The sequence below is a fragment of the Lissotriton helveticus genome, chromosome 3_1, assembly GCF_964261635.1.
Source record: "Lissotriton helveticus chromosome 3_1, aLisHel1.1, whole genome shotgun sequence".
Lineage (NCBI taxonomy): Eukaryota > Metazoa > Chordata > Amphibia > Caudata > Salamandridae > Lissotriton > Lissotriton helveticus.
The window spans coordinates 980,644,525-980,668,663 of record NC_136061.1 but is presented as its reverse complement, the minus strand read 5'-3'; the positions used below and the strand labels follow the sequence as shown (position 1 = coordinate 980,668,663).

Genomic DNA, 24,139 nt, shown 5'->3' with positions numbered 1-24,139 from the left:
GGATCTTTACCAAATGCCTCTCGCCAGTAGCGGCATTTCTTCGTCAACAAGGCCACCAGGTGTTTCCATACCTGGACGACTGGCTGGTGAAGGCACCGACGGCAGCCGCCGCAGCCTCGTCCTCCAGCGCCTGTCTGGACATTTTCCACCGCCTAGGACTAACCCTCAACACTGCCAAGTCAACTCTGGAACCCACCAAGGTCATCACATTCCTTGGAGCGACTCTGGACACGGACCGTGTCAAGGCTTTCCCCTCTCAGGAGAGAAAATCAAGCTCATCTCCTTGGCCAAGGCAGTGGCTTCGCGGAAGACTCTTCCGGTCCGCACGTTCAAGTCTCTTCTAGGCATGATGTCCTCATGCATCCTGCTCGTTCCACACTGCCGCCTAAAAATGCGCCCACTCCAGGAGGCACTGACAAAGCAATGGACTCAAGCCACAGGTTCTTTCGAGGACCGCATACGAGTCACTCGACCCATTATCAATCATTTGCAATGGTGGACATCTCTCCACCACCTCTCAAAGGGTCTGCCGTTCCTGCTCCCAGCGGAGCCACATGTAATAACTACGGATGCGTCCCTGGAAGGCTGGGGAGCTGTCCTCCAGGACCTCCAGATCAACGGCAAATGGACAACACAGGAAACCAAGCTCCATATCAATCTGTTGGAGTTACGGGCGGTTTTCCTGGCTCTACAAGCGTTTCTTCCACGCATTCGTCACTCCCCAGTGCTCGTCAGGACGGACAACACCACGACGATGCACTACCTGAACAAACAGGGGGGGACGCGTTCCATCTCGTTATCTCGAGAATCGCAGAGAATCTGGAACTGGCTTCTGACACATGGCATAGTGTTGAAAGCGGAGTACGTACCGGGCAAGGACAACGTCTTGGCGGACGCACTGAGCAGGGAGAAGTCTCCTTCCCACGAATGGGAACTGGATAGGGAGGTGCTGAACCATATCTTCCAGAAGTGGGGCACCCCGAACATAGACCTCTTTGCCACCAGAGAGAACGCCAAATGCCCAAGCTTCGCAAGCAGGCATCACCACTCAGAAACCCTCGGGAATGCATTTTCCATCGCATGGCGCAACGTCTTTGCGTACGCCTTTCCGCCATTCCCACTGATTACCAGGGTTCTCAGGAAGATGAAATCGGAACCCTGCACTCTGATCCTCATTGCTCCGCCCTGGCCGAGGCAGCACTGGTTCACGGAGCTTCATCGCCTTTCTGCCCGGCCCCCTCTTCGCCTGCAGCAGTTTCCGGCCCTGATCACGATGTCTCAAGGGCAGGTTCTCCACCCGAACCTGAGCTCTCTGAAGTTATCAGCCTGGCTCCTGAATACCGAGAATTCAGCCATCTGAACATCCCGCAGGATTGCAGAGATGTCCTTGCGAATGCTAGAGCTGTCAGCACTAACAAAACCTACTCACTAAAATGGAAGCGATTCTGTTCCTGGTGTATGGATCAAGGCTTGCACCCCTTCCAGGCCACTCCACAGCAGCTGCTACCATACCTGTTACACCTTGCGCAGTCTGGCCTTGCGCATACCTCCATCAAAGTGCATCTAGCGGCGATTTCTAGGTTCACAAGAAAGGCTACAGGCCCATCTTTGTGGTCAGACAGACTCATCAAACAATTCCTAAAAGGTCTATTCAGGTCCTTTCCACGACCACGGCCTATTCCTCCATCGTGGCACCTCAATGTGGTTCTTCATCAACTAATGAAGCATCCCTTCGAACCCATCCATAAGGCTGATATCAAGTTCCTCTCATGGAAAACGGCCCTCCTCCTGGCACTAACCTCTGCCAGAAGGGTCAGTGAATTGCAGGCTCTATCCATCCAGGATCCTTTTCTTCAATTCAGAGAGGACAGAGTCATTCTGAGGACTAACCCTCGCTTCATTCCAAAAGTCTCTTCGGACTTCCACCTTAATGAACCGGTGGTGCTTAGATCGTTCTTTCCGAATCCTACAACGGCAGCTGAAAGAACTCTACATTCTCTGGATCTAAAGAGATGTCTTAAATTCTACATCGATAAGACACGACACTTTCGAAAGTCATCCCAGCTCTTCATTGCCTTTAGTAGACCAAGACTGGGCATGCCCCTGACAAAGCAGAGCATCTCCAGATGGATCTCTTCTGCGATCACCTTTTGTCACGACAAGGCCGGACGGCCTTTAGACTCACGAGTCAAAGCTCATTCGACTAGAGCCATGTCCACGTCCACGTCTGCGGCGCTGTTCGCTGGAGTGCCGATATTGGACATCTGCAGAGCGGCGACATGGAAGTCCCCGCACACATTCACCAGGCACTACTGCCTGGATACTGAGCTGATGAAGGATGCAGCAGTGGGCCGAGCAGTGCTTCGCCATCTATTCCAGTGAGGTGAGCCCTACTACATCCCTCCATCCTTTACGGGTATGCACATTCTCTTGCTGTATTTATATGCCATTGCATTTGGTGATTTGTAATCATGTGATATGTTTTATCTACATGTTCATACCTCCTCTTCATACAGAATGTGCATAATGTATTGCTCGCTACTCTGATTCAGGCATGTGAATCTATGAAAGACACCCAAATACTGGATAAGAAATGCGTTACTTACCTGTAACTGCAGTTATCCAGTATTAGTGTCTTTCATAGATTCACATGCACCCTCCCGCCTCCCCTGGCAGGGCTCACCTTTCTCTCTAATGAGTTTACGCCTAACTAGCTTGGTGCGTACAAAAATCTGAGAGACTTGGGCTTCTGGCAGGAAGGTTCTAGAAGGAGGTGGTAGCTGATTGGCTGTTGTACTTTATTTGGTCCTTTTTTACAAAAGGACACAGATAGGCCACCAAGGTGGGACCCTTGGGGCCTGCTCTGTTTGGTCCTTCCTACAAAAGGACGTGGATAGGCTACTAAGGTGAGACCTTTGGGCCTATTCTTTTCTATGTATGTCTTTAGGACATTACTTTTTATATACCGGAGGCTCCCGTCTCGACGACGGGGAATGATTCAGGCATGTGAATCTATGAAAGACACTAATACTGGATAACTGCAGTTACAGGTAAGTAACGCATTTCTTCATAGACGTTTTTACGCGTCTCGCGTGTGAGTTCACACTCTGCACACGCGTCCTGTGGGCCTCCTATTACTTACCTGAAGTTAGTGTAGCGTGGTCCCATCGATCCTACAGCCTCTGGACAGCTCCATTCCTTTTATCGACTTTCACATTCCACTTACTTAGTATATGGTTTGTCGTGCCCCTAGGGCACCATTGTAATTTTGTGCAACTTGTAGTATTTTTCGTAAGAGATTGTCATGTGCTTAGCCCTCTGACCTCATAAAGAGTTCAGAGGTCTTGTTATTAATAAATATACTGTTTATTTTCATAACAACCTGTGTGGTGTCCTTTCACTTGGTATTCAAGGGGTTATATTGTGGTAAAACAGCTGGCTTCACATGCCAAGAGTTTAGCCTAAGACTGCTTTGTCCATGCTACCATTAGGATAGCTGGTCTATAAGGTTGACTTACAACCAATCACCATAAGGGTTGTTTGGACTGATACAAGGTGATCACTGGAACTAGTGAGCATCATATATCAGGCCAACTTCTCACATAAACTTTTATCATTTGATCATTTCTCATCTTGAGTCTTCGACTCCGACGGTGCCGGTAGGGATGCCCGGGTTTAAACCCTGTTCCAAGTGCGACCGACTGATGTCGGTTACCGACCCCCATCGCCGGTGCCTCAAGTGTTTAGGCCTCGACCACGACGACCGCACCTGCTCTGACTGCCGGGCCCTGACGTTGAAGGCTAGGCGGGAGCGGTCCCGCAAGCGGCTCGAGCTCCGGCAGTAGGCCCCGCGCCGCTCCAGGTTCCGGTCCCACAGGAGGTCGAGGGACCGGTCGTGGGGTCGGAGTCCTCGCAGCTCCGGAAGTGGACATCGGTCGTCAGGATCCAAGTCCTCAGGTAAGAGGCATGAGAGGTCGGAGAGACGTCATCGTTCCTCCGACACTCGCACGATGCGGCTGGGGGTTCGGGTGACACCACCCACGCGGCTCCGACGGAGTCGCAGGTGTCGCCGCCTGCCCCACACCTTCGGGTCCCTGGGCATGACGCGACGCCGGAAGAGATTGAGTGGTACGTCATGGCCATGAGGTCCCTCCCTTCTCCGCCGGGTCCCGTGGCGCCTCCGGCCCAACAGCCCCGGCTGGAGGCACTAGCGGGTCGGGTGCTTCGGCCCCGACGGCGTCGGGTGCTTCGCCGGTCGACCTCACGACCTCATTGGCGCCGGCCCCGTGGGTGTCGCCCCCGGCGCCCACTGTGGACACCGTCCCTAATCTTCCCTTCGGTCTGACTCTGTCGCCGTAGCGGCGCCGCTGGGCGCCGCTTCCGACGGCCTTTGGAGATTTTTATTTCCATGAGGAGGCCCCGTCTGTTGACCCTGTTCTACAGGAGACGGGTGACGAGGGTGATTGGGAGGGGTCTGCGGACCCTCTGACTCAAGAGTGCCAGTCTCAAGAGGACTGGACATATGAGCTTGGGGAGGCCAGTGGAATTGACACTTCGCCAGACACTGGATTTGTCTCCCCTCCCACCGTGGGTACGGAGGAGGGGGCTGCTTACAGTGTAGTGTTGACGAGGGCGGCCAAGGCCTTTACCCTTGAGCTCCCCGTCGCGGCCGTGAGGACTAACCTCCTCACTGAGGTCCTTAAACCGCAGGCAAGCTCCACTGAGCCTCTGCTGCCGTTTAATGAGGCCTTGTGTGAAGTTCTTGTGGGCACTTGGTCCAAGCCCGCCACAGGTCCGCCTGTGGATAGGAACTTGGCCAGACGCTACCGCCCGGCCCCGGGCGACCCTTGCTTTTTGTCCACCCATCCCACCACCGAGAGCCTGGTCATCCAGGCCTCTACTTCCCAGACCGCATTCCCGACGGCTCCGCCCGATCGGGAATCCAAGAGGTACGAACAGTTCGGGAAGAAGGTATTCTCGTCCCTGAGTTTGGGACTGCGGTCTGTCAATACCGCATGCCTCTTGGGCAGCTGCACCCACACCCTGTGGGACACGGTCGCGGACGTGCTGCCACAATGTCCGGAGGAGTTCCGGGCTAAACTCGCCCAAGCCCTTGCGGAGGGTCGAGATGCAGCGCGATATTCCATCCGGTGTGGGCTGGATACCACGGACTCACTGGGCAGGGCGATGGCAACGACGGTGGCATTTCGACGCCACGCCTGGTTGAGGACCGCCAACTTTTCGTCCGATGTCCAGGCCACTCTTCTGGACATGCCGTTCGATGGCCGTCGCCTCTTTGGCAACAAGGCAGACCATGCGGTTGAGCGTTTTAAGGACTTCAGGGCTACGGCCAAGTCCTTGGGCCTCTCGGCCACACGCCAGCAATCAGGTGCCTTTCGTTGCCACGGAAGGGGCGCCCCCACACGTGCCGTCAGCCACGCACCACAAAATGTTCAACAGCGCGGTGGCGGCCGTGGAAACCGCCGGTAGTGGTGGTCGGGGACCACGGCGAGGCCAGTCCACACCTCCTCCCGCAGCACCTGCCTCAAAACCTTCCTAGTCCGTGTTTTCACGCCCATGTGACGCCAGTGGGGGGCAGGGTTCGCCATCACCTCTTCCACTGGCGCACTGTCACGTCGGACAGGTGGGTGCTGCAAATCGTCCGATGGGGCTACTCCCTCCCCTTCGAGGTGACCCCTCCAGCCATGCCACCGCAATTCCACCGCATGTCGGGGGATCACTTGCAACTTCTGCAAAAGGATGTCACGGCCCTCTTGGCCAAGGGGGCCATCGAGCGCGTTCCTGGGCCAGAAGTAGGGTGTGGTTGTTACTCCCACTACTTTCTGGTACCCAAGAAGGGCAAAGGGGGCCTACGCCCTATCTTAGACCTACGGGACGTCAACGGCTTCCTCTGGAAGGAGAAGTTCAAGATTCTGACTTTGGCTCAGGTCTTAGCTGCCCTGGACCCCGGAGACTGGATGGTAGCGTTGGACTTGCAGGACGCTTATTTTCACATCCCCGTCCTGCCGGCCCAACGACGTTACCTGCGGTTCACGGTAGGCCACGAGCACTTTCAGTTTACTGTGCTCCCCTTCGGCCTTACCAGCGCCCCATGGGTGTTCACGAAGGTGATGGCGGTGGTCGCAGCTCATCTGCGTAGGTTAGGGGTGTCAGTCTTCCCCTACCTCGACGACTGGTTGTTGAAGGCGGGCTCGCCCCAGACAGTCGTCAGCCACCTCCAGACTACGGCCGACCTCATGCACTTGCTGGGGTTCTCCATCAACGTGCCGAAGTCACACCTGTGTCCCTTTCAGAAGCTCCTCTTCATCGGAGCGGTTCTAGACTCGGCGCAGTTTCTGGTTTATCCTCCCGAACAGCGGGTTCAGGATATTCAGGCTCCGATTCCGATCTTTCAACCTTTATCCCGAGTCTCGGTCAGGTTGACGCTGCGGCTTCTGGGGCTGATGGCCTCCTGCATCCTTCTGGTGCATCACGCCCGGTGGCGGATGCGGGCTCTGCAGTGGGACCTGAAGTTTCAGTGGGCCCAGCATCCGGGCAACTTGTCCGATCACATCTTTATCTCGGAGGGCACTGCAAGACAGTTGCAGTGGTGGCTCACGGACCGCGATTGGGTCAGTGGCAGATCCCTTTCCCTACCCCACCCAGAGCACGTGGTTGTGACGGACGCGTCCCTCCAGGGCTGGGGAGGCCACATTGGAGAGGCGGAGAGCAGAGGCCTCTGGTCTCCGGCGGAGTCCCGGCTCCATATCAACCTTTTGGAGCTGCGGGCGATCCGTCTAGCACTGAAGGCATTCCTCCCCTCTGTCGGGGGGAGTGTAGTGCAGGTGTTCACGGACAACACCACCGCCATGTGGTACTGCAACAAACAGGGCGGGGTGGGGTCGGGGACCCTATACCAGGAGGCTCTGCGCCTCTGGCAGTGGCTGGAACATCAGGGCGTGACCCTGGTGGTTCAACACCTGGCAGGTTCTCTGAATGCCAGGGCGGATGAACTCAGCCGTCTGTGCATGATGGATCACGAATGGCGTCTGAATTCGGACGTGGCGCAAGGCCTCTTTCAGCAGTGGGGAGAGCCTTGGTTAGATCTATTCGCCACAGAAGAGAACGCGCAATGTCATCAGTTCTGCGCATTGGAATTTCCAAGGCAGCACACGCTCGGAGACGCTTTTCGTCACGAGTGGACTTGCAGTCTATTGTACGCCTTTCCGCCTATACCACTTCTGCCCAGAGTGCTGAAGAAGATCAGGTGCGACCGGGACCAGGTTATCCTTGTGGCTCCGGACTGGGCACGAAGATACTGGTATCCCGAGCTACTCAGCATGTCAGTCGATCCCCCGATTCGTCTGCCTCTTTGGGAGGACCTTCTGTCGCAGCAGCAGGGGGACGGTCCTCCACCCGAACCTGTCCAGTCTCCACCTACAAGCTTGGAGATTGAGCGGCGGCAGTTGAGGCCATTTGACTTGTCTCCTGAAGTCTGTAATGTCATTCTGGCAGCCAGGTGTCTCTCCACAAAGTCGGTATACGCCTGCAGGTGGAACAGATTTGTGGCATGGTGCACAACATCGGCTGTGGACCCTCTCTCTGCACCCTTTTCTGAGGTTCTCCTCTTCCTTCTTTCTCTTGCCCAGCAGGGCTCTGCTCTGGGCACTATCAAGGGGTACCTTTCTGCCCTTTCTGCCTTCCTAAGGCTACCTGATCAGCCTTCTTTGTTCAAGTCCCCTATTGTAAATAGGTTTTTAAAGGGCATCACACATATGTTCCCTCCTGTTCCTTTCGTGATGCCCCAGTGGGACTTTATCCTTATTCTTACCTACCTAATGTGTGCTCCCTTTGAGCCGCTCCATAACTGTCCTCTCCGTCTTCTTACTTTGAAGACTGTTTTCCTGGTTGCCATCACCTCTGCCAGGAGAGGGAGTGAGCTCCAGACTCTTTCTTCCACACCTCCTTTCCTCTCTGTTCATCCAGACAAGGTTGTGTTGCGGACAAGACCTTTCCTGCCCAAGGTTGTCACTGCCTTCCACATCGGGCAGTCCATTACTTTGCCAACCTTCTTTCCACCTCCGCATCCCTCGAAAGAGGAAGATAGGCTCCACCGTCTGGACCCAAAACGTGCGCTCTCTTACTATCTGGAACGCACACGCCAGTTCCGGGTGGATGACCAACTCTTTGTCGGTTACGTGGGCGCTTAGAAGGGAAAGGCGGTGCACAAGCGGACCATCTCCTGGTGGATCATCTTGTGTATCAAGGCATGTTACTCCTTGGCCAAGAAGGAGCCCCCTTTTGGATTGAGGGCTCATTCCACTCTGGCCACGGCGACTACCACTGCCCAGGGCCGGGGAGTGCCCTTGCAGGATATTTGCCAGGCAGCTACGTGGGCCTCGCTGCACGCGTTTGCAAGACACTACTGCCTGGACAGCCAAGTCCGGAGGGATGGCTTCTTTGGCTGTTCCGTCCTCCAGGACTTTCTGGTGTGATTATTGGTTCGCAGACCCACCACCGGGGTTGGTATTGCTGGGGTATCTATTCTAAGGTAAGGAATCTATCACTAACGTGTCTCTTTCAGATGCACAAGTTACTACTTGTGTAACGATATATCTGTAAGAGACATTAGTTAGTGATAGATTCCTTACCGACCCACCCATCCTACCCGTTCTGCGAACCGATATCTAGGGTTAAGGTCACCCTCTTTCAGGGCCCTAGTTTCATGGCACCAGTGTTGGTTCTATCATGGCTCTGCGTATCTGGCGCGGAAAAACTGTGTATTAGAACTGACGTCAGCGCGCTTGGGCGGCGTCTAAGTACTCCGACGACGTCATTCCGGGGCTAACGACGACGGACGCGGAGCCGCGGATGACGCCTGCCGGCGCACAGGGGTATTGCTACCCAAAATTTTCCGGATCCAGTCTGACGCCTGGGGATATTCTAAGGTAAGGAATCTATCACTAACTAATGTCTCTTACAGATGTATCGTTACACAAGTAGTAACTTGTGCTTATGGCAGAATGGAACCTATTTGGCATAGATCATGTTCATACCAGACCACCTGGACATTTGAAAGAAAGCGATTTGGCAGACATTCCATACTTCTCTAGCCCGGTCTTATCTTTCAGAGATTGGCACATGACCCTTCCTCCTCCCAGAGTAGATTGCTATACATGCATGCAAACAAAATATCTCCTCCAGCAAAAAGGAGGATAGGCCTTTTCACTTCTCAGGCTTTTGTTTGTCCAAAATCAAGGTGCCTATTATGCATATATTATTAAGAACTGACCTAACCTCAGAGTGCAATTGAGCACTGTTTAGAATTTGAAAATTGTGTGTCTGTCTGTGTCTCTCTCTAACCTAGAAAACCAAACTTTTAAAGGGAGTGTAGATTCACCACAGGGGCTAAAAACACACGAAATTCCAAACTTAAGGTGTCCCCTTCACTTGACCCACATACCTCACCTCACTATGTCTTCATTTCTATCCCATTATCTCTTGAGAAGGTTGGAAATGAGATGTTTGATTGGCTGACAGTATTGATGTATGTTAAGTTGAATGATGGCGGAGCTAAGTTGCTGGAATGACAGTGCATAGCAGTGATGGCTATGCATGGTGGCAGCTTTGTGAGTGTGAGCATGGTGATGGCTTTGTGAGTGGGGCATAGTGGCGTCCTTGTGGGTGGGGCATGGTGGCTGACTTGTTGTGGTGGGGTATGGTGGCTGCCTTGTGCGTGGAGCATGGTGTCGGCCTTGTGGGTGGGGGTATGGTGGTGGCTTTTTTCTGCATACTCCTTTAAAATTAAGGTAAGGTTGGATTTGGAGTCAAACATAAAGCCTAAAAAAATTCTGTCTATTTGGGTGAGAGCTTGCTGTTGGAGCTGGCGTCTCTGTTATGTAAGTAATGAAGTTGGGAATGTAATGAGGCCAGGGTAGCAGCCGTAAGGCAAGTAATGGCTTACCTTAGTTTTTAGGTGCTGAATATTTAGTTGAGGGTCCTTTTTCGACCCCCAACCAACTCATTCTGAAGGGTCACCACAGCGCTTGCCCTTTGTTTAGATACCCATACTGGATGCCCTCGGACAAGTAAGTTTGATGCAGAGGGAATTTGGTATGTGACTCTCTTGCCCAAACTTTTTTGTGTGGGGGCCTCAGTGACTGTGTGGGAGTTGTGTGAATAAATGAAGTGGAGAGCTCCAAGGAAAAGCTTGCCTTTCTTTCAAACTCCCCACCTAACTAATTTTTTCCTATGGTATGACTGGAGATGCTAAAATGCTAAATATACTGTAGATATTAAGGTATTCTTTTCCGTTCATTTATTCAGTCCTAATGTAATAAAGCTCTGTACATTTCTTGCATCCATAGAACCCTGTGCAAGGCTCCACTAATCTGACAGATGTGTTAATGGTGGAAAACGATGAACTTACAAAGTCTGTGATCGGACTAACGGAGGAGAAACTGAGATTGAGAAGAGAACTCTCTACCATTGAGAAAGACCTTAAGAACCATTTGCACAGGGGAACAGGGGGTGACCAGGTACAGTATACTGAATATAGACAGGTGCCTTAGTGAACAACAATTGTAGTCTGGGCATGGGAAAGGTCATTCATGAGATGTCCATAAATTCGACTGTAGGGTTCAGTAAATAATCTACATTTTCAGGAACCTTTTTTCTTGTGAAGCACATATTTTAGTTCTGTTCAATACTTTTAACAGCAGATTCCTCACCTAGTGAATATCCCCAGGTGGCAGACTGGATCCCAAAACTCAAACAGCAACACTCCTGCACACCGGTAGGTGATATTGTGCAGCTATGCGCCAAATTCATTCCACTCAGCAAGTGAAGAGCAGGCTGAATACAAGTGCCAGCCATGCACACTGACGTTTGTCCTTTCTTTCCATGCCTTCATACACAGGGGTGGAGCTCCGCTCCTTCTCTTCATACTTGAAGAGCTTTTTTTTCTCAACTACTTTTTTCTTAATTCTACCAGTGTGCAAGGGAACATGTCGCCTAAGAGAGTTTAAACCTTGTAGGGAGTGTTGCAAACAGAAGTCTGTCACATATCCCCCACAAGGTGTGCCCCTGGTGTTTGGCGCACAACTCAAGGCATGTGATGATGGCACCCTGATGAATCAGAAAGCCCTCAGAAAACGCAAAGTTAAACTCTGCATAGAAAGCACTGTAAGACTGCACACCGTTCCGCTCCTGGTTGAAGTTTCACTCCTTCAGTTGTCCCAGCAATGGATCTTCATCGCAATCAAAGTCTTTGCACAAGTCCAAAAAGAAGCATAGATGTCCAAGCGGGACTTAGCCCTTCCCGCCACTAAATCTCCACAGAAGACACTATGGTGTCACTGTGCCTCCAGATCTCGCTCTTGCTCCACTGAAGACAATTCCAACCTTCGTCCAGATGCACCCCTAATTTCTAGGTCCATCCGCAATAATGCAGCAGATTAAAGCCTTTATTTAAGCTATGCTGTTTGCCTTCAACATGCTTCTGCCTCCCTCTGGCATGGCTTCAGAGCCCAAAAATCTCAGGGGCCTCCAGCTGAACTATCGCCAGCTGATTCCTCCTCTTCTCCGTCTGTGCCCCTTGGGTCCCACACCAGAGGAGAATCTACAACCTGTTCTGGAGTCCAACACTGACCTGAAATTGTCTTGACAGAGGTCGCACTCCGATCCCAACGTAGCACAGCTATACTTAACGACCCTAACTCTCACAATGCCATAGCTGAACCCAACTGCACCAACTTTTTGGCTCAGACTCTGACCAGTCATCCATATGGATACGATAATGGAGGTAATAAGGATGAGTTTGCCCCCACCCTATGATGAGAAACTAGTCTCTGGACCTGCAAGATGAGTGGGCTGGATATCTCACCTGATACTCTGTTGGTTCCTCCCTTGAATCAGCAACTGAGTAAAGTGCATTGTGTGCCACAGTCATTAGGAGAACTAGTGATGACCCAGGTTTTAGTTATTTATTTAGTTATTGTTTAACTCTGCATCCAACCATTGACTGTTTGTTGGTACAAGTGTCCACTAGCAAAGTGAAGCATAACACCTTTCAAACTATCCCTCCAGACTGAGTACAAACGTGTGGAGAAGTTTGGAAAGAGAATGTTTTCATTGGCCATCCTTGCCTTGAGTTCAATCAGCACTATCTATTTTCTGGTATGTTACACCCATATACTCTGGGATATGGTTAGTAGATCTTACCAGCAGTCCCAGAACTTACACGGCCCTAGACTCTACTTATTGTCTAGAATTGACTATTGGGACAAGTGTGATACTTCGGCGCCATGCATGTATGAGATCCACAGGCTTCTCTCAGGGATATCCCGGCATCCCTGATGTACATGCTATTTGACGTGTCACCTGTTTGGCAAAAAAATGGACGGTCCTGGCTGGGGAGAAAACACCTACTCTCCTCTTCGCGGACGACACCCTCCTGTTGTCCAAAACCCCATCTGGGCTGCAGAAACTGCTGGACAGATTTAGTCTGTTCTGCGATGAACGTGGGCTGACCATTAATACATCTAAAACCAAGCTGATGGTGCTGCCCCCTTAAAAAAAAAGCAAAGAAAATTAATATCACCCTCAATGGGCTGCCTCTCGAGGTGGTGGAGGATTTTGACTACCTGGGAGTCAGAATCAACAATAGAATGAAGTGGGACTCCCATGTAGCCAAGATGCTGCTAAACCTCAAGAGTCTCAGGAGCTATTCTGAGGAGTCAGCGTATGTCAGTTAGTAGGCCTATAGTGCCGGCTCTTGCTGTATATGAAGGGAGGGCGTTGTCCTCCGCAGTTTACGGGTCTGAACTGTGGGGCTGCGAAAACGTAGTCGATTTGGTCAGAGCTGAGAACAAGTTCATAAGGGACCTTGTTTCCCTCCCTATTTTCAACTCCGCTGAAGCCCCTTTTCCACGATATGGGCAAACGCTCTATTTTAGATATAGTCCGTCTTCGCCCTTTGCTGTTCTGGGTGCGCCTAAAGAGGACCCCCGAGCTAGCAAACTATGCACTGGCGATGGATGAATTGATCACCTTGAATAGTACAAATAAAATACAGTGGCTAAACTAATTGAGGCAAATGGTTATGAAGCTGGGATTGGTTGACTCCTGGACCTCACAGTCCCCTCCCCCAAAGCAAGTTGTCAAGAAAATCTATTGGGAGTGGGTACATACAGAGGAACAGAAGAGTACAAAATGGGGAGCATTAACCACACGATTTTTTGAACAAAAGCCCAGCAGAAGGCTCGAACCATTCCTAGACCTCATCCAAATACCTAAAGACAGATCGATTTTTCTAAAAATGAGGTATGGGACACTACCCCTTAATAAATTTACTGAGGGATGGAAGGGATCACGGATCTCATATGGTATTTGCCCAAGCTGTCCATGCAAGACGGAATCCTTACCACACTTTCTGCTTGGTTGCAAAGCTTACAAGAGATCGAGATGGTTGAAACCAGTATGCAGGGAGTATGCAGGGAGTTGGGGGTCAGAGATTTCAGGGCTGCTCTCCGCATCCTCTTAACTGACACAACATCTTCCTTTGTTGTATGTGGAGTTGCAAAATATCTATCAAGCGCCTGGCTTACTCACACCAGGTTGCTAAACTCCATTAAAGTATACATCCTGCATGCACTGAAACCCCATATGTATCCCACTGCTGTTGAACTTTAGTATTGCTATTAGATTGTTTTTAAAATGTAAATCGTACTTTTATTGCCTTTTACCCTATGAATGGGACATTTTTATACATATGTCTTTTTTTTAACCTGAATGTGTGTACTTTTATGATATGACAATATCGAATTAAGTATTACAACAACAACAACAACAATGGACACTGCCCTAGTGCTTTTTAAAGAAAGAAGACAGCCCACGGTGCGCTTCTATGGTCTTTTGGCACCAATTTGGCCACCTTTCCAAATGTTTTGCCCTTTTCAGGGATATGCCAGGGGCTTGGCATATTGGCAGCACCAGGCATTTCTAACTGCATAACTGGCCTCTCAGCTCTTTAGAGATCGGGTCCGTGTCCCGAGCAGATCATGTCTAGACCATCAGGATACATTCCCGTCCCGCACCCCTCTGGCAACCAGCTTAAAACCTCATTAGTGCACCTTAGAGGCACAAAACCGCCCTCTAGTAGGCAGGGTTCACCACTTCCTCCGTGGATGGCTGAGCATCATATCTGACAGGTAGGTTGTTCAAACCATTCAGCGGGGCTACACCCTCCCATACCTTTATCACCTTCCACCTGTGTCGGAGCAGAGTTTGGTAGGACCATCTGTCTATTCTGCATCAGAAGGTGAGCTAGGGAGGTCTTCTGGGAGAGGTGGATGTCACAGGACTCTGGTCTGCCAGAAAACAGCTCCACATCAGTTTGTTGGAGTTGCAGACACTCCGCTTGCCCCTGAAAAAAGGCCTTTCTGTTCGCTGGCACGTCAGCGCATCATGTGAGTGAGCTGCAGGCCCTCTAGGTCAGGCTACTGTAGACAACATTCTTTCCAGACAAACTGGTGTTGAGAACTCTGCCAGCATGACATGGATAGGTCTTACTACCTTTGGCAGGAATGCAGCATGTCACCCTTCCAATTTTCTTTGCCCTACCGCCCCTCTCAAGAAGAGGAGAGACTCCATCATTTGTACTCCAAGATAGAACTCTTTCAATTATCGAGCCAAGTACCATCAGGTGGACAATCAACTCTTTGTTGGCTTCTCTGGAGCATAATAACGCTAGGCAGTGCAGAAAAAAACTCATCTCCACTTGGATAGTCCTCTGCATAAAAATCTGTTGCGCAACAGGCTAGGAAGCAGCCAACTGAAGGATTAAGCGTGTTTCTCCCCCCCCCCTCCTGCTCTACCTCGCGAAGGGCCAGTCCTGGATATCTGTCTGGCTGCTGTATCCGTTCACAAGATAAGAAATTTCAGTTGGAAATATCCATCAGAAGAATAAGTTTTCTTCAGTAACACTCTTTCTTGTGGGTACTCTTACCACAGATTCTTCACCGACCCTGCCACCTCCCCGTTATTTGCAATGTACTCTTTCCATCTAGTAAGTTCTCAAACTAGAGATTTGCGCACTGTTTAAGCCTATTTGCTAATTGGATGTACATCTGAGAGCAAGGACAAGCCTTAGAAAGCAGCTTATGTCAGCGCGCAAGGGTAATGCTTATGTGCACCCCTGTTTGTCACTTCCAGAGTATAACAACATCAGCGTGGAGCACTCTACTCCACTTTCCTGCACACATGAATACTTCTTTTGAGTTTCCACATCCATTCTTACATGTGATTAATCTGCAGTTACGTAGAGAAAGCACATTAAGAAAGGTAAGCAACATGTTCAATTCTACTCACCTTTGTGACTCTTGTGCATGTTGTTCTATGATCTTGTACATCAACCTTCCCTTCTAGTACCCTCCCTTCTTTGAGATGTGGTCAAATGTAATGATCTATTTGGTAGTGGTAAAAAAAAGAACTGAATATCTGATAGAGACTACTAGCCCCAGGTTCCTTAACTTAGAATTATCCCCAGGCGTGAGACTGCATCCGGAAAACTTTTTGCCACAGCATCCCTGCGCGCCGGGGGAACGGCATCACGCGACTTCGCCCAGGCGTCGTCCACGTACGTGACATCAGTGAGGTCACATAAGTCCCACCCCGGGGCGCCTACGTCAGTTCTTTTCCTTTTCCATGTGCAACGCGGATCCGGTCTCTGTTCGGGCCTGTTTGGGCACTTTTTTCTTTCATCATTGTGATATCTTTTGGTGGAACAGTGTGCAAATCCCTTCGGGCTTTAGGACTTGCACATCTTGTGAGCGTCTTACGTCTGCAACGGACCCTCACCTCATTTGCATGTGGTGTTTAGGGGAAGATCATGGCACCACTGATTGTGAAGTGTTCCAACAGTTGAAGCCAAAGTCGCGACGGGAGCGCCGGATGAAACTACTCTCGGGCGCATCTCTCAAGGTCGGCTTCATCCCCTCGATCAGCCTCAACAGAAGGTTTCAGAAGCGGCCGTCGACGTCCTCATCCCTCTCCAATGTCGCACGAGCGTCGCTCACTGGTGGCTAAGTGTCGCAGATTGTGCCCGGGGGCTGGTGTTCGGCCTGCCGGGGGCTTGGGCTCTCCGCGGGTGATGCGGCCCGCGTGTCGTCCTCCTATCCACCGTTTCCCGGTGAGGGGGCGTCGAGAGCCCAGATGGAAACATATGCGGCAGCTTTGCAGGCCTTGCTGGCGTCTCCTCCTCCTTCCCCTCTTGGGACGTCGGCGGATCCCTTGCATTAAGCAGGTCCCTCCGACGCGTCGCCGGCTGGCTCTGCACTAGGCTTGGAGGATGTGGTGCTGTTGGGGTGCGGCCCTTCGGGGGTCCCTCCTTCGGACCACGGCACCTCTGCCTCGCCGCAAACTCCAGCGGGAGTTCCTGTGGTGTTGCGGGAGGTAGCTGGGGCTCGGGTCGCATCCCCGAACCACGCTCAGCCCTCTGGACAGGCGGCGGCCTTGTCCACGGCTGAGCTGACGCTCTGGGTCAAGGCTGGACAGGGACCCTTCGTCCCCCTCCGGGCCCCTCTCGTCCCTCCACGCAGGCGGCTGCCACGTCTGAGGTTGAGTAGGAGGTTGAATCGGCCCTGGCGGCACCGCATGGGTTGGCGGACCACCTCCGTCACATTCTGGGCCGAGGCTGGTCGATGTCTTCTGGTCACTCCCCTGGTCCCTCTCGTCAGTCCGCGCAGGCGGATGCCTCGACAGAGGTGGAGTCGGTGCTGTTCCGGCACGCCCCTTGGCCACTTTGTCTCTGGCTCAGCTCCGGTCCCTGGCGCTGCGTGACTTGGAGGAGCCCTGTCCTGCGTCTCCTTCGGCACCGGCTGGTGATGACGCCCTGCCTCAGGCTGCGGACTCTACGGCGCCGGACAATTGTCAAGTCGCTGATTAGTCTTCGGACGCTCCCTCTTCTGTGGAGGTTGGGTGCCTGCTGGTGTCATCCTCCCCAGAGGCAGCCTGCCGGGTGGTGGCTTTTTCACCTGCGTCCTCAAAGGGCAGCTCCCCACCATTCCCGAGGCCGCGGTGTTCGCTGGAGGAGCAACAGGTCCCCCACTCTTCGGTTCCTCCTTCTAACTTCCAGGTCTTGCCTTTACCCGCCCCACTAGGCTTCGGGGACAGCCGCCTTAGTTTACAGCCGTTGCCCACGGAGGAGCTGCTTTCTCCACCGCGGGGCCCTACGGAGGCGGGTGCGGCCTTCGCTCACGCAGTGTCCACGGCTGTGGGTATTCTGCGCATGGGTGACCCGGTTGCTCATTTCCCGGCAGACCATCTTTTGGAGGTTCTCCACCAGGGCTCTGGTGGGAGGGAGCTATTGCTTCCCTTTGAGGGTTCGCTCCTTTCTTCCCTGATGGGGTCTTGGGGGCACCCCGCCACAGGGGATCCGGTGCCCCAACACCTCCTGCACCGGCACCTTCCAGCACCACGTGACCCGGCGTGTCTTCCCCCACCCCTCTGCCTCCAGTCCACTTTTGCGGACGGCTTTTTTCTCCCTGCCGCCACTGTTGTCTCCACCGTCCCGGGAGGCCCGCTTGCTGGACTCTTGGGGGCGCAACAGGTTTGCTGCTATGTGGGCCCTTAGCACCTTATGTATGTTGGCTAGGGCCACCTCTTCTTTGAGGGACTTGGCTTAGTCCTTGGGATCTGTCGCTTCACAGGAGACTGTTCAGGTTGACTTGGGGCATCATGCGTTTATTCTCTGCTCCGCTCTGGACATCTTGGATGTGCTGGGCCGTGCCATGGCTTCCTTGGTCGCCCTCCATCGCTATGTTTGGCTTCGGGACCGTGTGTTCCCTGAAAATGTTCGTGACTGCTGAGTTGATCTGGTTCTTGGACTTTCTTTTGGGCCGGTTGCCCTTGCTGTGAGGTGTGTTTTATGGCCACTCGAGTGCTCCTTGCTGGGACTGTGGCTTTGTTGGCTGCTGAACGGCCCTTAGTTGACTGTGTGTTTTTGCTTGTTATCTGCACAGAATTGGCCCTGAGATTAGGCCTTCTGTTTTTCTCTTAGGCTGCTTGACAAGCCTTCTGCTGTTTTTTTTTCCCCCTTGGCTCTTTTGTTTTTTCCTCTGCTGCAGAAGTTTCTTCCAAAGAGGGTTCCCACGTCTTGGGACTTAACGTACCCTATGTGGGCTAGTGGTAGCTGTTATATAGCTTGCGCTCTGCTAGGGAGTTCTGGTCGCCTTCGGGCCCCCTGCTCTCCATGGCGTTTATGTATGCTACTGCTTCTTTAGGTTGTGTGCGTGGCCCCCTCGTAGTAGTGTGTCCGGGCATTTCCTCGCCTTCATGCGCCTGTCCTGGAGGCTGGGATGGTTCTGTTTCTCCCTTTGTCAGGCATAGCCTACCTGGTCTTCCTGGGGCCCCGGGCTGTTCTTCCTGCTTCCGGCGGCTTATTACTGCCGGCGCTGGTCTGATGCCTTCCGTCTATGGTGGGCTCGCCTACTTTTCCCTCGTATCGTTGGTCCCTCTAGGCTTTTCTTCCACTTCCTTGTCCTGGCATTGGATGGAAGCTCTGTTGCCTTGTAGGGGCGTGGGGTGCTTCTTCCTCCCTGGCCTTGCCCTTGGTTCCTCTTTTGAGAGTGAACGGGCTTCTTCTTCTTCTTCTTTCTTCCCACACCCCTCTTGGGGTTGGTGATGTTCTGCTTGTGGGGTTTCCCCCCTTACCTGGGAGGACGGGGCACTCCGCTAGTCCCCTGTGGGACCCTCTGTTATGTCCAGGCTGGTGGGGTCCTTCCGCAGACCCTCCTTCCCTGTGGGTATGGCTAGGGTATCTATTCTACATTAAGGAATCTACGGCTAGTAGTCTATCAGATGTACGAGTTACCTACCTTCGATAACGATGTATCTGGTAGAGACTATTCTAGCCACAGATTCCTTCACCGTTCGCCCTTCCTCCCTGTTCTGCGAGGCCCTTTGGCTTGCCCTTCTGCACTCGCCTCCCGGTGGATGGCTATGATGAGTGCATGCATTATTTCGCTCTTTTGACAAGACGTTGTCTTGCTTTTTGTTCCTTCCTCTTCTTTGGCAATGTAGAGGCTGGGTCTATAGGTACTCCTGTGCTCCTCTGCTCTGGTTGCTCCAGGATTGAGGCTGGCCTTCTTTCGTCCCTCCTTTCCCTCCCTCTTGTTTCTGAGGGTCCTGGCCCCTCTGCTACCCTCTGGGTTTGGGTCATTTGGCCGTGCCCTGCCTCCCTTGGTGGGGTCGTTGCACTCTGTGCTGGGGTTGCCTTGGAAGTCTGTCGTTCCCTGTTTATCTTAGAACTGGCTCCCCTTCATGGGTCTTGGTCGGGGTTGTAGTCCTGCTGCATGTTGTCATGACATTTTGCATATGTTCCTTGTCTTAAGGGGGTACTGTTTTCATAACTGGCACGGTGGCTGCTCAGGGCTGTGCGCTGTTCTTTCTTTTTTCCCTGCTTTTGGGTACTGCAGTGTTGGCACTGCTCCTTATGGTATTCTTCGTTTTTCTTTTCCATTTTTCTTCTGTTTAGCACCCTGTTCCCATTCTTCCACAGTTTCTCTGCTGGCTCCCCGTTTTGGCGCGGAAAGTTCTCAGAAGAAAACTGACATAGGCGCGCCGGTGTGGGACTTATGTGACCTCGCTGATATCACGTACGCGAACGACGCCTGGGCGGAGTCGCGTGATGCCGTCCCCCCGGCGCGCTGGGATGCTGTGGCAAAATGTTTTCCGGATCCAGTCTCATGCCTGGGGATAATTCTATGTTAAGGAATCTGCGGCTAGAATCGTCTCTACCAGATACATAGTTACCGAAGGTAAGTAACTCGTACGATACTCCTATATAGACTGTTGTGGCCTTTCCAGTCCCTCCACTTATGAGGAACAGACATCCTTTGTGTTCAAAGGAATATAGCTTGAAGGTCTGAGGTCATGAGTTATTACAAAGAGAAACTTGTATGTTCTCTAGATTTCCCAAATAATGCTGTGGACACTTGATGCGCAATGTCACATATTGTTTTTTTATTATTTGATGTCTGTTTGATCGTTCCGGATAGGTCTGGTCACTGGATCCTTCTGAGACTGCTCCTGATGCAGAGAAGCTTAATTGGCAGCGAGAAAAAATTATTTTACAGAATGCCTTAAAACAGTCTGAGGCTGAGCTGGCAAGAGTGACTGCAGGAATTGAAAACCGTCCAGTAGCCGAGACCTCTAATTCAAAGGCAAGTTACAACTGTACTGACGTAAGCAATTATCTAGGAAACAAATGTGGCAGTAGGTTATGACTGACCCTAGTCAATGCTGCACTTAACTGGGCCAGGGAGAATATCTATGAAATAACTGGTCAGATATCCACAGAATCACTGTGCCAGAGAGATTAATAAAGATGAACTAGATCTCATGTGAACTTATTAAATGACTATTATAAAGTTGAACTGTCTTAAATGTACTACAACGTGTCACTGTACTAGGAAGGATAGACCAACATCAGTGGTTTCGTATAAACTTCATGCAGAGTGTCCCTACAGCAAAGGAATTCGGTGGGACCACCCCTCTTGACCCAAAATTGTATACTAAGTATGTTCTCAAATTCTGACCTAAAATATTAAACATGAGTGAGTTGAAACATTGGAGTTAAGTTTTGGAAGATTTAATAATATTGTAGTAAAATATATAGTGGGGGTTATGCAAATTGTTTTGCCCTTCAGGCTCAAATCCTCTATTTGTTTTTCAACTTGTGTTTTTAAATAATGGAGCCAACTTTCCCAATGTTGCAAAGGACTGTGGGATGTACCAGTGTTGCTTAGGGCCACTCTGGGACTTCTCCCACAGAAAAGGGCAAGACCAGCCCCTACCACTACAAGAATTTGTGGTTGTTTGCTGTCCCAGGCGTGTCTTGCAACTGACTAGATCCTTCCTTCATCGGCCTACCCTAATTTGTGACTGGGGAAGTGCTGCACTCTCTTATGATCGCCTACTTACGTGATGTCCTGGAGTAAGAAAAATCAGCAGGAATCTGGTCAGGAATTTTTAGTGTCTAGTTGCAAATCAATAGAATTCTGGAGATTTTTGTAAACTTTGGGACAGCTGAATTTTCCCAACTATGTAGGTGTAATAAAAATTCCTTTAGCTGGTATCTGATGTACATTAGTGCATTTTATGTTTTCACCATAAACATTCATAATGTGAAATATTGAAAGCATACTAAGACAATTCAAGGTGGTTTTGTAAAATGTTGGATTTCTTTAAAGTCCTATTCGGTGTTATTTATTCATTACAATAAAACCAAAACATGAAATTCAAAAGTGCGGTAATATCGTCAAAATGTTGAATTTCAGTAGGTTTTTGTAATAACATTCAATGTTTCATTCAATTCAGATATGTCAAGTTTTATCTTTACAAATGTATTTTGACAAGGAAATTTGTGAAACACTGGATATTCAGGTCCATTTGTAAAGTGGCTGAGGGAGCCTGATCTACCTCCCTGCCATGACCTCATACCACTCAGGTCATCCCTTACCCGCAGGAAGAACCGCCCCGCATTTTGGGACCTCTGATCTAGATCTCATTAGATTTTTTGCACAGAATGTTCCTCATCAGTCTTGGGCATGCGTGGTATTATATTTGCAAACCAGTAGTGAAATAGAATTGAGAGAGTCCATCCTCATCATTTGAACATTCAGTTTCCAGTAAATGTTGATTTGATGAAGCTATGCACCCAAAAGCCACAGACTATTGCCTATTCACTCATCCACTGTGTCCCTAAATGAACGGTTTGTCCTACAAATATTTTTTGGCGATTGCTCTGTTTATAAGGGGCATTTTGCATGCTTTGTGTAACCTCTGCAAGCCTTTCCCTGGCTTTGTCTTGAACACTTTATTTGATTTTTAATTCTGCTGCCTTCTGGCTATGTAGGCATTTCTTGCAATAACCTCAAACCACCTGTTTGCCTCTTCTCTTACTTATGTCACTCTTCCAGTCCTTGAATGTTACAGCTTTACAGGGCTTGTCATTTCTTTACAGAAGGAATGTGAAAATGGTCCCTCTGTGAACAGTGTTTCCTTTTCATAATTTAAAAAACAAGATAACCTACTACTGCTATGAGCATTATGAGACAAATGTTCTAATGAGAAAATTACTAAAGGCCTGATCAAATCCTCTGACTTCATTTGGTTGGTTCACTTCTCGTCCCCTCTCATCCTTTCCCATCTTATTTGCCCCATTTCCAGCACCCAGCTTTCACTGACTTCTTGGTCTCCACATCTGTGGAATTCTGCCATGCTGTTTCGGTTAATGTCATCTCATTGACAGCATATTTTCTCTGAGGCCTTGCGTTAGCAGTCTCCTTTCTCCTTCATGTCAGTAGGAGAACCAGTTGTCTAAGTATTTTACAGACTAGGGTTGTTTAAGCCTATCTGATAGAGACTTCTAGCACAGATTCCTTACCTTCGAATATTCCCCAGTCATCAGACTGGTTCCGGATAATCTTATTATTATTTTGTTTGTCCTCATCTCACCAATAAGCATCTTCAGATCTTACATGACGCCGTAGTTCGACCTGACACCATTGGCGTGGGTCTCCCTTCCATTTTTTGCTGTTGCCTCGTGTGTTTTTGCTGGTGTTAAATGCTTTGGGCACTGTGCCACTGCTATTCAGTGCCACAGTGCAAGTGCTCCCTACTGTAAATTGATGTACTAATCAGTGGTTCCATGTTTGGCTATTTGGTTTACTTGTCAGACCCTAGTCTAGTGCACTGAGTGTGCCCAGGGCGTGTACATCCAAATGCTGCTGGTGGGCCTGCAGCACTGGTTGTGCCACCCACAGAAGCAGCCTTGTAAAATGTGTCAAAGGTCTGCCATTGCAGAGCCTGCGTGCAGTCTGGTACTGTCATACTGACTGGGCAAGTGCACCCACTTCCCAGTCCCTAAACCTTCCCTTTTCTTCATATCAGTCACCCCTATGGTAGGCCCAAAGGCAGGGTGCATTGTAAGTATAAGGTAGGACAAGCCCTGATGTGTGCGGCATGTCCTAATAGTGAATTACAGCCATTTTCGTGTTACATTATTGCAAGGCTACCTGTTCTCCATAGGCCAGAATGGGCTGTTACAGTTATTACATTTTATAATCCTAACTGTCTCAGAGGACATGGTAGAAATTCGAGTTTGGTATGCCTGAACTCAGAATAATAAAATACATCTTTTAGTAAAGTTTATTTTAATATTCTGTGTTTACAAATACCACTTTAGAAAGTAGATATTTGCTTGTCTAATCATTCAAATCTGCCTCTGATAGTTTGTGTATTCCTATGTCTGGTTTTGTGAGTGACAGGGCTGGGGAATTCCAGGAGACAGGCTGAGTCACCCAGTGGTGAATAGAGAGATCTGCATCTAGATGGGAGGGAGGAGTGCACCTGAACTCTGAATAGGGCTGTGCCTGCCGTCCACAATGACGGCTCCACCCCCTGGGGAGCAGCTGATGTCTCTGCCCTGCACACTGAAAGAAGAGAAGGAGTCCTGTAAACAAAGTGCTCCAGGACTGTACTTGCCTTCCACAATGCTGGCTCCACTTCCTGTGGGGCGTCTGATGTGCATGCCCTGCACTGTGAAAGGAGAAGTCTGGTAAACAGAGTGCTTCAGAACTGGTTTGGACTGGGCAAAGGCCCCTCTCCCCTCAGAGAACAAAGGATTTCTGGGTATAAATATTGAGACCCTGATCCCATGAAATTAGATTACTTTGGAATACAAGAAGGAACCTTTACTGGGGAGAGGGACCTGAAGAAACTGAGGAGAGACTATTCCCAAGCTGAAGTGCTGCTTGGGGGATTGGCCTGCAGTGGTTGCCTTACTGCCAAAGGAAGGAGAAAGTACCTTTGTGTACTTTGCTTTCAACTTGTGAAGGATCTCCAAGGGCTTGGAAAAGAGCTTGCCTCCTGCTGAAGTCTCAGGGACAACAGACTTCACCCCCCAGCTCGCCAGAGTTCTTGTGGAAGTGCCTGCTGCTGTTTTGGGCCTTCTGAGGAACTGTGTGTCGCAAAGAGCTGGAAGCGCGACTCAACGAGAAGAAGCCTGTCACTGTGCCTGCCGTCGCAACTCCGAAGGAGTGTGTCGCCGCTGGAACTGTCGCACTGCACCTCATCG

The 24,139-nt window shown here is 50.6% G+C and overlaps 1 protein-coding gene across 6 annotated transcripts in view; it reads left to right on the top strand.

The window, feature by feature from the left end:
• The window catches only part of PCNT (pericentrin), a 1,333,356-nt gene that overhangs the window by 1,128,991 nt on the left and 180,226 nt on the right, over positions 1-24,139 (top strand). For all 6 annotated transcript variants that reach the window (XM_078681435.1, XM_078681433.1, XM_078681434.1 and 3 more), the window contains 2 exons: positions 10,368-10,538; positions 20,058-20,222. In XM_078681435.1, coding sequence (XP_078537561.1) covers positions 10,368-10,538; positions 20,058-20,222 — 336 coding nt within the window. The remainder of the gene's footprint in view (positions 1-10,367; positions 10,539-20,057; positions 20,223-24,139) is intronic.